This window comes from Helianthus annuus, chromosome 14 (genome assembly GCF_002127325.2).
Source record: "Helianthus annuus cultivar XRQ/B chromosome 14, HanXRQr2.0-SUNRISE, whole genome shotgun sequence".
Classification (NCBI taxonomy): Eukaryota; Viridiplantae; Streptophyta; class Magnoliopsida; order Asterales; family Asteraceae; genus Helianthus; species Helianthus annuus.
In genome coordinates, this window is record NC_035446.2 from 43,739,438 (window position 1) to 43,751,633 (window position 12,196).

General features: G+C 40.6%; 1 protein-coding gene across 3 annotated transcripts; it reads right to left on the reverse strand.

Moving 5' to 3' along the window:
• Nucleotides 1-3,933: 3,933 nt before the first annotated feature.
• LOC110921831 (aspartic proteinase-like protein 2) lies at nucleotides 3,934-9,777 on the reverse strand. 3 transcript variants are annotated; one of them, XR_004879044.1, is made up of 8 exons: nucleotides 8,060-9,777; nucleotides 7,072-7,283; nucleotides 6,742-6,910; nucleotides 6,565-6,638; nucleotides 5,927-6,017; nucleotides 5,778-5,839; nucleotides 5,058-5,129; nucleotides 3,939-4,585 (listed from the first exon to the last, which is right to left on the reverse strand). XR_004879044.1 is itself a non-coding variant. In XM_035982862.1 (7 exons), the coding sequence occupies exons 2-7, from the start codon at nucleotides 7,170-7,172 to the stop codon at nucleotides 5,111-5,113; spliced, it is 516 nt and encodes a 171-aa protein (XP_035838755.1). In that variant the 5' UTR covers nucleotides 7,173-7,283; nucleotides 8,060-9,777; the 3' UTR covers nucleotides 3,934-5,110. The 3 variants fall into 3 exon arrangements, 2 of the variants coding, with proteins under 2 accessions (XP_035838755.1, XP_035838756.1); XM_035982862.1 differs by having other exon boundaries at nucleotides 3,934-5,129; XM_035982863.1 differs by having other exon boundaries at nucleotides 3,942-5,129; nucleotides 7,072-7,287.
• Nucleotides 9,778-12,196: the final 2,419 nt, after the last annotated feature.

Here is a 12,196-nt window from a genome sequence, read left to right on the forward strand (position 1 = left end):
GGTTCTTGGCGGTTTAGCTTCGAGAACAGCCTTTACTTTGTTGGGGTTGGCCTTGATGCTTTGCTTTCCCACAATATGACCCAAGAATTTTCCTTCATCAAACCCAAACGAACATTTTTCAGGGTTAAGCTTCATGTTGATTTTTCTAAGATTCTTGAAGGTTTCTTGGATGTCATCAAGCATCTGGTATTCGGTTTTGCTTTTGATCACCAGGTCATCGACATATGCTTCCATGTTTCTTCCAATCTGGCTTTCGAAGGCTTTATCGACGAGCCGTTGGTAAGTGGCTCCCGCGTTCTTGAGGCCAAAAGGCATTTTTTGGTAGCAGAAAATGCCCTTGTCGGTGTGGAAAGCCGTTTTTTCTTCGTCTTCTTTTTTCATGAGGATCTGATGATAACCTTTGTATGCATCGAGGAAGCATTTGAACGGGTATCCCGTGAGTGAATCAACCTTGAGATCAATTTCTGGGAGTGGGTAACAATCTTTAGGACAAGCCTTGTTAAGATCTTTGAAATCTATACACATTCTCCAAGAGTTATCAGGTTTTCGAACCATAACAGGATTAGCAATCCATGACTGGTACTTAACTTCTCGAAGAATGCCAGCTGATACGAGTTTTTCAACCTCTTGGCAAGCTGCTAGGCTTCTTTCGGGTGCCAGGCTTCTTTTCTTCTGCACCACTGGCTTGACGTTTGGTGGTATCCTTAGCTCATGTTCAGCAATGCTTCGAGGAATCCCGGTCATGTCTTCGGGGGACCAGGCGAATACATCGCTGTGGTGTTTTAGCAACTTTTCAAGGTATGAAAGAGTTTCTTGAGAAAGGTTGGGGTTGACCCTTATCCGCTGTTCGGGGTACTTAGGGTTGATTACTAACCCCTGCTTGTCTTTCTCGTCATCGGGACTTTCTCCTTCGATCAGGTAGGCTTCCTGAGAGGGTTGGAGGGTTGCAATCCCTCTCTCGGTGGGGAACTTGACAGTGCCATGGCCAATAGATACAGCCATGTAAAATGCACATTGTCCGGGCCTCCCTATGATCACATCATAGTTGGAAGGGATGTTGATAACCACGAAGGTTAGTGATCGAGTCCTTTCCTTTAAACCTTCCCTGAAACATACGTTAAGAGTTATTTGGCCCAAAGGCTTCAAGGTTATATCAGCGATACCTTTTATAGAAGTCCCGGAGGGTTGAAGCCTTGAACGCTCCTCATTGCTTAATCGGTTAAAGAACTTTTCGAACATGATTTCAGTGGCTGCTCCTGTGTCTATGTATGCTTTTCATGTTTGTAAGGTCCCCACGAGGGCTTCGACCACAAGAGGGCCAGGCAGTGGGTCCTTCTCCGTTGGGGGGAAGCAGACACACTGAAGCTCCCAAGCTTCCAAGCGCTGTTTCTTGTAAGGGGCCTTGTCATCAGAGTACACCATGTTTACTTCCTTACCTTTGCTTTCAGCCATCTTGTCTCGAACTCCTTTTACCAAGTGGGCAAGTTCTCCCGACTTGACGGCCTCTTCAATTCTCTTTTTCAGCTGGAAGCAATCATTGGTGTGATGTCCCTTTTCTTCATGGAATTCACAGAACTGAGTGGAGTTTTCGTTTTTTCGACTTTTGGGAAGAGGCCTGGGAGGTCTGAAGTTTTGCTTGACCTCTTCCGTTGCCAGGATCTCCTGAGGGGTTTTGGTGAGAGGAGTGAAACTCATGTTTTTATCTCTGCTTGAAGGGTTACGCCCTTCAACCCTTCGAGGGTCTGAACCCTTTGGGCGTCTGTCGTAAGAGTTGAAGTTACCTCTTTTTCTAGCTGGACTGCTACTTCGCCAGCCAGAACCCCTTTTCCTTTGTTCCTTGATGTCAACAGCTTCTTCTCCTCGGATGTGAGCCTCGGCTCTTTCAAGGGCTTCTTCCAAGGTTTTGGGTAGAGATTTGTTGAAGTCTCGTGTGAGATACTTAGAGGTTATGGCGTTCATAAAACCGGCAACCCTCATTTTCTCATCAGCCCCCACGTAGGTTAACCCTTCTTTCTTGTACCGTTCAATGAATGCTCGTAGGCTCTCATCATCTCGTTGTTTTATTTGGAAGATTACAGTCGCGTCTTTGACGTATCTCCTTTGTTGGGAGAAGTTTGCCAGGAAACCTCTGCTGAGATCATCAAAGCTTCGAATGCTTTGAGCAGGAAGATCGTTGAACCAAATTCTTGCTGACCCAATGAGGGTTTGCATGAACATTAGGCAACATTCAGCATTCGACCATTTTTCTATTCGAGCAGCACCAGTGAAGATTTGAAGATGATCTTCTGGATCTTCGGTCCCATCATACGTTTTGATGTGGGCAGGCATTTTGATTTTTGACTGGAAGTCATAATCAGCTATCTGTCTTGAAAAGCATGAAAGGTTGCTTGGCTTGTAAGGTTTAGCCAAGTCCTCTTCAGGTCTCGTGCCTCCGTTGTTATTATTGCCTTGGTTTCCCTGAGTGGCCAGCACTTGATTGATGAAGTGCTGCCAAGGGAAGTGGGCCATCATCTGAGACATCACATTGGGCACGAAATTGAAACCTTGAAGGCTTCCAGGACCAACCGAGCAACTTACCCCAAGAGGGGTGTTGGCAACAGCACTTCGTGCTAAAGGGAGCACGGACAGGGCTTGCTCCCATGTGGTATTCAGAGAAGTGGGACAACTAGTCACTGGGGATTGTAGGAGTTGGTCGAGGGTTAACTCGTGTCCCAGAGGAGTACCACTAGCGGTTGGTTGGGAAGAAAGAACAGGATGAACAGTTGGGTTTGTCATAGTAGACAAATAAGGATGAAAGTTTGAAGGGTTGCTGGGACCGGCCTCACCTCTTGTAACAAAGGGTGGTAGAGGTGGCCCAGGAGACAACGTTGGTTCAGGTTCGTCGTAATCGAGACGGATCCTTACACCTTTTTCCCTTTCTCTGTTCACATGTTGGTTAAGGAGTGATCTTAACTCAAGGAAGTTATTAGCGACCCCCTCGGGGGTAAGTTCAACGCGTGTAGGAGTGTCAGACACACCAACGTTGGGAGACGGAGCTCCAGATCTGGATGGGGTTGGTGTGTTAAAGGTGAGGAACTCGGGTGTACTCCCCGGAGTTGAAAAAGGCGTTGTTACTGTTGTGCGAGCTTGACCACTTCCCGGGGTAGAGGTGTTAGGAACCTGGTTCACCTCCCCCGGAGATCCACTTTCTGACATGGTGATTTTGAACGAAAGGAGCTACACGTACCAGGTCTCTTCTGAGGAGAAATAGCGGCGTAGCCCCACGGTGGGCGCCAACTTGTTGATGCAACAAACACAGGACCGAGGATGGTAGCTTAACTGGTCAGGCAAAAGGGCTGAAGGGTTCAGTTTTGCCTAACGCAGGTCGCGGGGTCCCTCCACGTTTGCAAAACGTGGAAGGAGGTTCACTAGTATGATTGAGATATTTGCTTTGAAGTTCCTTCTTCGAGACTAGCTCGAATCCAGAAAAGAGAGCAAATGAGATGAATCTGATGAAGAGTACTTTGGAGGTGACAAAGAACTCTTGAATGACAAGAGATTAAGGAATCTCTGCTTTTCGGAATGTCTAGGAAGTGTCTTCGAGCTGTCTTCTTATAGTGGAAGACATCTCTCGAAATGGTATGGATTATACTAGTGGAACCTGTTTGCTTATGGAGGGTTTCCCCTTTTGGGGTTCAAGGCTTTGGACCCCTGGTTAATAGGATGTGCCTGTACAGACCTGCTCTGACTTTGTGAGTTGGTGAGCGTGAGTTGGTGAGATGAGTTGGTGGACATGACTAGTTACTGTTCCTCGATTCACTCATTATTCAGCTTTTCATCCAATGAACCTTTCAACCTTTTAAGCTCTTTGCATATTAGTGTTTTTATTTGCCTTTGGGCTACCCCCGTCGTCACACTTTGATGCTTGACGAGCCTGAAACCGCACGAATACCTAAATTGCTTATTAAAAAATAGTTAGCTTTGGTAAAAAGAACGTATTGTTGTATGTTACAATTTAGGTAATTACAATGCATATATAGATAATATAATTACATCAAGGGCACTCTAACTATATTATATATAATATATCGTCTAATATTCCCCCTCAAGCTAAGGTCGGGCATCGACTCTTAACTTGGACTTCAATATGAGAAATCGTTGAGTTGATAGAGGCTTGGTAAAGACGTCGGCTATCTGATCATTCGTTGAAATAAACGGAACCGATAATTTCCTTTGAGCAACCTTTTCTCTAACAAAGTGAAAGTCAACTTCTACGTGCTTTGTACGCTCGTGAAACACTAGATTAGCAGATAGATATGTAGCCCCCAAATTGTCACACCATAGTGTCGGAACAGATTTCACTAAAACACGAAGTTCGCGAAAGCAAAGTCTCGAGCCAAGTCAATTCTGCGACCGTATCTGCTAGTGCCTTGTATTCAGACTCCGTAGAGGACCATGATACAGTTTTCTGCTTTCGTGCAGACCATGAAACTAAATTTGATCCAAGATATATTGCATACCCCCCTGGATCGACGGTCATCTGGGCAAGTTGTCCAATCAGCATCAGCAGCATCAGAGAAGGCACTCAAGGAATTAAATGCGGCATCTGTATAAGCATGTAAGGTGGAAGACGAAGATCGGGATATCAAAAGGCCATGACTACTTGTACCATGAAGATATCTAAGAATTCGTTTAACTGCTGCCCAATGATTCCAAATTGACACACCGTAGTGTTGGAACAGATTTCATTAAAAAATGATGATTAAATAATCAGCTTTCTTCGGCTACTAGATACTAGGGGTGTCAATTATGTCGGGTTGGCTGGTAGAATTGATGAACCAATACGACCTATATATTTATTTGCCTCGAAGAAACCAGCCCAACCCATACACACTTAAAAACATGTAACCCGAACACAATCTGTGAGCCCATTTATCTAAACGAGCCAAGCAGGTTGATGGTTTGTAATCAAGTTGTAAACGGGTTGGTGGGTTGTAAACATGTTTTATAAATGGGTTTAAACGGGTTGGCCTTATCAACCTATCTTATTAGATGGTCAGCCAAAACATTGTACTTACACTCATAATCAGTCCATCCGATTACTTTTTTCTCCATATCGTATGTAACCAACTTATCTGATAGAACAATATCTACATATAGAACAGAAAATGGAAAATTTCAGATTAAACCCAATACTAATCCACACCGAATTAAAATGATACTGCTCAAATATTCATATGGTTCAGATTTGACTTTCAGGAGTCAAAGGTGTCTATTCTAACTTCACAACTGACAAGAATTGCATTGATTGTAGAAGGAAGTACTATTTTGAGTTTTGATCTACACAAAGTATATGAATCGAAAGCATTGTTTAAATTAGAAAAGCAATAAACTATATGCTCAAATTTTATTTTGAAGAAATGTAAGTTTGACTTTTAAAAGTCAAAAGGCACTTGGTAATTCAGATTCCATTGGGCTAAAACTAAATCAAATTGGTTCAACTGAACCAAAAATGAAAACTACTATACAGGAGTCAAATTCATCGATTCATGTGAGGCGGGTTCACTCGGGTTAAAATGAAAAGCTCGGGTAAAAGAGATATCCCCATGACATGATCAAGTTTTTACAATATTCTTAAAATGATTTATTCAAAAAATGGCTGCTATAATAATAACAGTCATCAAATTAAGTTATTTATGAGATTAAGTAAATGATTAACGGTTCAACTCGACCCAGCCCGTTTTTCCTCTACCCAAATTGACCCGTTTTAGTTGTTAACAGAAGAATATAAACACTACCTCCTAACAAAGTTTATTTCTTTAAGGTTACTGTTCTGAAAACCGATGCACCATTCATCATCCTGAAGAGGGAGGATCATGCAAAATCTTTATTAAAATTCAAGCAATAGATCAGATTATTTTCATGCTTAATATCACAAAATATATACCTCAACTTGGAAGAAATATTGATGGGGTAAAACTTTCAATGAAAGTGAATTTGCAAAGTGTAAATTGACAACCGGAAAACCATCATCGATGCTGCAAACAGGAGACACAAGACAAAATAAGTCATTTTGGTCATATTTAAAGTCAAAGTAAACAGCTCTTTGACACTCAAAAGTCAAAAGTCAAATGTGAAATACATATGTATGAAATCAAAAAATTGGGAATGTGCTACAAAAAACAATTTTAAATGCTACAAAATTAATTTCAGGGTATACACATTGATACCCTCCGAAGCATGGTAAGCAAAACAAGTAGAACTGAAAATACAAAAAAAAAAAAAAAATAGAAAACACCGATACCCATAAAAAATTAATGGTCAAATGCCAATAGGGTTGTAATCGAGCCAAGCCAAGTTGAGCTCGAGCTCGAACTTAAACGAGCCAACTCGGCTCGGCTCCTTTATTTAATCGAGCTGAAAAATCTAGCTCGAGCTTAAAAAACTATTCACAAGCCGAGCTTGAGCTTTAGAAATAGAGTTCGAAATGAGTCAAACTAGAGCTTTAGGTCTCTTAAGTTAAAACCGCCAAGCTCGAGCTTGGGCTTGGCTTGGTTTGTTTACACTAGTTAAAAGAAGCCGTACTTCCCCGAGTACTTGTAGGATTTAAACATATTCTCAACTACATGCGGCTTCTTTCCGGGTTGTGCAGCCATGATCTAGGGTCAAAGAATATCATCAACAATTACATTTAAAAAATTCCAAAAATATTAAGAAAATAAATAGATAACTTACATATGGAGCTTAAATATTTTAGCATACCTTTTCCATTAGTTGGACTTGGTTGTAAACCTCATCAGGAAAATAAGCCAAAGTCGTACCGCTATCAACTACAACTGCTTGCTTCTTTATAAAGTCAAGTATACTTGTTGGAAGTTTTATATCCTCACCATTCACATCAATAGACTTCAGTACAATATTATAATGTGTCCTGCAACATGTATATATACCACAACTTCATATACCACTGATTTTATTTTGTTTTTCTTTTTCAAAGTTTTATTTTTTTAGGGTAAATCACATGAAACCGGTCACATCTATCTCACTCACAATCAATATAACATAATGCAAATGTAAAGAAACACAACTTACTGATCATCTATTAGTGGTGTTGTTTTTATCTTTGGATGCACCACCTCTCCAATAGCAAAAATGCCACCTCCTCCTCTACCATCCAAACAATGTGAAAACATTTTTCGCACCTTTTTAGCCGAAGCATCGATGTATTCGACTGCCCGAACCCAAGAATCCCATCGAGTGCTTGGTCTGACGAACCTAGCTGCCCGGATTGCTTAGCCCCACATCTATCTTGGATCATAAAGTGATCAACATTACATGTAAACTCGAAGACTTGATTCCTTTTTTTTTCAAAAAAAAAAAAAAGCAATTCTAGTACTAATTAGGCTATATTCTTCAACTTAGAGATGTAATTGCATGTACGTAGGGCTGCAAACGAACCAAACGAACATGAACAACACCTTGTTCGTGTTTGTTTGTGAAGGAAATATATATTGTACGAGTTTTATGTTCGTGTTCGTTCGTTAAGAAAATAAGCGCATTCGTGTGTATTCGTATGTTAAATTAGGCAACGAAAGCAAACAAACATTCATGAACACAAATGGAAACAACCGAACACAAACAAACGTTCATGAATATAATATAATATATAAATACACTGATACTCATTAAATATTTTATTTGACGGGAATTTTGAAGTATTTAAATAAAATTTAATACTAAAAACGTTAATGAACTATCAAACACAAACGAACATAAACGAACACGTTACTGAACGTTCACGAACATAAATGAACGAATGCTACCTCTGTTCATGTTCATTCATTTAACTCAACGAACGAACACGTACGAACTTCCCGTCGAACAGTTCACGAACTGTACGTTGAACGTTCGGTTTGTTTGCAGCCCTACGAGTAAGTTGGAACCTGTTTTGACCCGAACCAAAGTGATACTTTTTTAAAACGGCCCGTTTGAACCCCAACCCATTTTGACCGACCAGACCCACCCCTTTTGCCAGGCTTACTTTAGACAAAATTGTAAGAGACAGCATAAAAAGACTCACCCCAAAATTACATTCCCACTCATAGGTGTAGTTTGACGGTTTCCAGAAACTTGGGCAATTTGTACATTGTCATTGACGAAATAACCAGTGGTTGAACTCCCGTCACCATATTTAACACCATATGCACACAACATTCCCGCCTTACATTGCCTGATGATGATGATGATGCCAAAACAACAAACCCAATTATTACCAAAACAACTCCTCTTCCATTCACACCCATTTGGATTTTTCAAATCTCTTCCTTCCTGTTATTGAATACATGCAAATGCAATGCAATTCGGATGAAAGGAAGAAACCAAAGCCAAAAACAAAAGGGACTTTAACGGAAACATACGACGACAATGGAACTAAACAGGATTGGGTTAAAAATGTTATTTACTTTTATCATTTGGTTTTTTGAAGGAGGATGTTAACGAGATATATTATAGAATTTAACGACCGAACAATTAGCATGGTTAAGTAAACATGTCTAGAGTTAAATATTAAATAAGTAACAATTAAAAAAAGATAAAAGAACAAATATTTATTAAAGAAATAAGAAAAATAACTTTATTAAACTTCAAGGGTCCTATTATAACTCCATTGAAGTTTGAGGGTCGTACTGTAGATCGCTTATAGGAAAAGAATTATTATTAAACTTTCGTATACAAATTAGGAGTATAAGTGTGAATCGTTTATAAAAAAATTATTAGCTTTTAGGGGTCGTATGTAGACTCCATTAAAGTTAAAGGTTAGAAGCGTCCTCATCATCCTCATACTCAGTAAATCCCACTAATAGCAAATCTAAGGTAGGATCTTAGAAGAGTAAGATGTAGATAGCTTTACCTCTACCCCGTATGAATAGAGAGGTTGTTTCCAGTGACCTTCCGACTCGATATTAGTTTTGCATAAAGCCTTAGACATAAGGCACATAACACTCAGCAATTGGGACAAAAGCCGATTAGGGCATGATTAACTGTCACTCGCTTTTTAACGTTATTTTCACGAAATTAATAAATGATTAACCGTCTCTCGCTTTTAAGAATCAGTTGTTTCAATACATAATCTGAATCATCGTGATGCAAGTTATGATTTAGTTGGTCACTTGGTCCGGCATACCCAACCAACCCAGCTCGGAACTTTTGTTAAAAACGCTCCATAAACAAGCCTACTCGAAATAAATATATAAGAGGTAACTGAAGTTCAAAAAAAAGGGTTATTGGATTTTAATAATCCGAAGTTTCACTCGTTGGCCACTAATAATCCCAACTTCAAAAATTCCATGTGACAATCCCAACTTGTAAGATTTTGGCCCCCAATGATCCTTTGCTAACTGGGTTATAACCCAGTTAGTTTTTTTTTTTTGCTGACGTGGCTGATGACGTGGACACAACTTTGTCATTTGTTGACTTGGCTATTTATGTGGCACCATCACCACCTCCACCTCCTTCTCCTCCACTGCCACCATCATCACCGCAAGCCACCACTATCTTCTACCACCATTACCTCCGACCACCTCCACCTCCACTAAGAGACTGCCAGATTATTTATTGGATTTGAACCATGACAAATTTATTAAACCATTTTGTGTTGCCAATATACTCAAAACCATATTTCTAGGAGTCGTACCCGGTTACGGGTTTTTGTTCCTAGCTTTGGAAATTTTTAATAATCGGTTTCGGTTTCTATTAAAATGGGATTGGATTAGGCTAAATGAGATTCGGATTCCTCAGTTTTAATTATATATATATTAAAAAACAAAGCCAATGAATAGTAACTTTGAACACTAACTACTCCATTACATCATTGTATATATATAGTTTTATTTCATCATTTAATACATTTGGGCATTTGGTAAAGTGGTTGGTATAATCTTTTATAACACAAAAAACGCCGGTTCGATTCCTCTCTTTCCACTTCCCTTTTTTTGGAGGCCACGATCTCATAACACCAAAACGCAGCTCTCCACCACCAAAACACAGCTCTCCACCCCTACACTTTCAGAATCCAGATTCCAGAGGAGAGAAAGAAGCTGAGGAAAGGGAGGGTCTGCTAGAGAGAGAGACGGAGTAGGCTTCTGGCAGGCCTCCGGCGGCAGCAACGGTGGTTAAACGGTCCAAATGATGGTGGATTCAATTGACATTAGGGTTCAGGTGTTTAGCAACGGCGATGATGGTGGATCTAGATATTGAACACGGTGACGTTTGTTAGGGTTCCGCCGTACACGGCGGAGGAGATGGTGGGTCACCGGCGCCATCATGGAGATCCGCTGATGAACCAGGAACCCGAACTCCGGTGGACGCAATGAACAGTACAAAACAGTATATGAGGGCAATAAAAAAGGTCTCCACCAGCACACCCCTGTTTATCTTCTTCATTTGGCAAAAGAGAAAGACAGGAAAGCCGATCAAATCCACCGCCCCGCCGCCGTCTGTGTCCTGTCGTTAAAAGGTTTCAGAGGACGACAGAATGCCAATGAACACAGATCCACCGCCCGCCGCCGCCTTTGTCCTGACGTTCCGGCCGTCGGTCAGTGATGAAGGTCTCTGGTTCAGACGACGATGGATGGTGGCGATGGTGGCCGATCTGTGTATCGTTGTCACGTTTAACAGCGAATGGAGTGTCGCTGACCACCCACCTTAGACCAGCTTTGGTCGACTTGGTTCAGACTTTCTTCTCTTTTCTCTGGTACAAGTGATTTAAGTACCAACAGAGGTATGTTCCTTGCCTCCTCCAAACTCTTCACGCCAGTTTTTTTTTTTTTTTTTTTGCCAATTTAGGGTCTGGTGCCAATGATTAAATTAAGAATTGAGGTATGTTTGGTGGAGGTGGGATTTATTTGTTTTTTTGGGTGTTGATTATTTAAACAATGATTTAGGGTTTTTCTTGGTTGTTTCATAATTACAGAGATTGAGATTGCCTGATCATGGGTTTTTCCGATTGGCTGTGATGAGTTCAAATTCTTTTTTCAAAAACTGTTGAGGATGGCGTGGCAAGGATGATGGATGTTGAGTTTTGACCTGCAACCCGTCTTGCAGCCCTGATTTTTGAAAGCTCTGAGCCACAAAAAACTCGATTTTTGCTTGGGTGTGTATTTTTGCTTTGTTTTGCTGTTATTTTTTTAAGATGTGTCTATGCACCCCAACAGACGGTTTTGATTTCCTTGATTTGTATGCATTAGTCTAATTGTCACTGGCTATGATGTAAATCTGAGCCACTTTACACTTTGAATTCTTGGTTAAATCTGTGCCACAGTTTAGTTTGAGTCACAATTAAACCAGATTTGCTCGCGCAACACGCGTGGGGGGAATAACCCTAGGACATTTCAGGTATTTAACACAAGACACGTGGGGTCTCCTCAGCCTCCACCGCTTACCATGCCACCATATCTCCTGGGTCAACTGTTGAGTCAGACATCGGTAGGGTCCTGCAACACGCTTAATGTTATAGAGGATCAACCAACATTCTAGCCATTGTGCATTCAATCTGATATATTAGTTTTTGGTTCGTTGTTGTTAAACATGTCTTTTTTTAAATATTTAATCAACCATCTTGACAGGTTGAAGATGGATGTGATGGATTCGATTGCTCCTCACTTAAAGCTACTCTTTAAAGAATTGATTATTATGGTTATAACAACAAATGCAATGGTGTGGATGGGTGTTGGGTAGTCATGGCTACTGTTTGATCAAGAGGCAAGTTTATACTTTTGTGCTAGATTAGTTTATATTAGTTGATGATGGTAAATTGGGAATTTTAGGGTGTGCATGGGTCGTTTATTTTTTTTTTGGCTCAGGTCGAACTAAAAGCGATATTTGGTTTTTTGATTTTTTCGGTTTTACGTATAGGTTTGGTTCGGTAATGAGTCAGTCTTAGGAATTTTTTTGGTCAGAAGAAAGCTTGTCCGATATAGAAAACAATAAAATCTGGGAATAACACTTTTTTTCCCAAAAATATTGAATTTCAATAACAAACATCAATCTAATGGATGACGGTGGTGAATTGGGTTGTTTTGTGTAGGTGAAGGTAGAGACGAGAGTTGATATCGATGTTCCGAGGGATGTGATCTGCAATGTGGCGGAGAAGCTGGGTGTTGATATGGTGGTGTTGGGTAGTCATGGCTACGCCTACGATTTGATGAAGGTGGAGACGTGT

Coding starts and splice junctions, on each gene's coding strand:
- LOC110921831 (XM_035982862.1), bottom strand. CDS start 7,172: ATGTTTTCACATTGTTTGGATGGTAGAGGAGGAGGTGGCATTTTTGCT. Junction 6,911..7,071: donor ACACCACTAATAGATGATCA/GTAAGTTGTGTT, acceptor TACATGTTGCAG/GACACATTATAATATTGTAC. Junction 6,639..6,741: donor AAGTCCAACTAATGGAAAAG/GTATGCTAAAAT, acceptor CTTTGACCCTAG/ATCATGGCTGCACAACCCGG.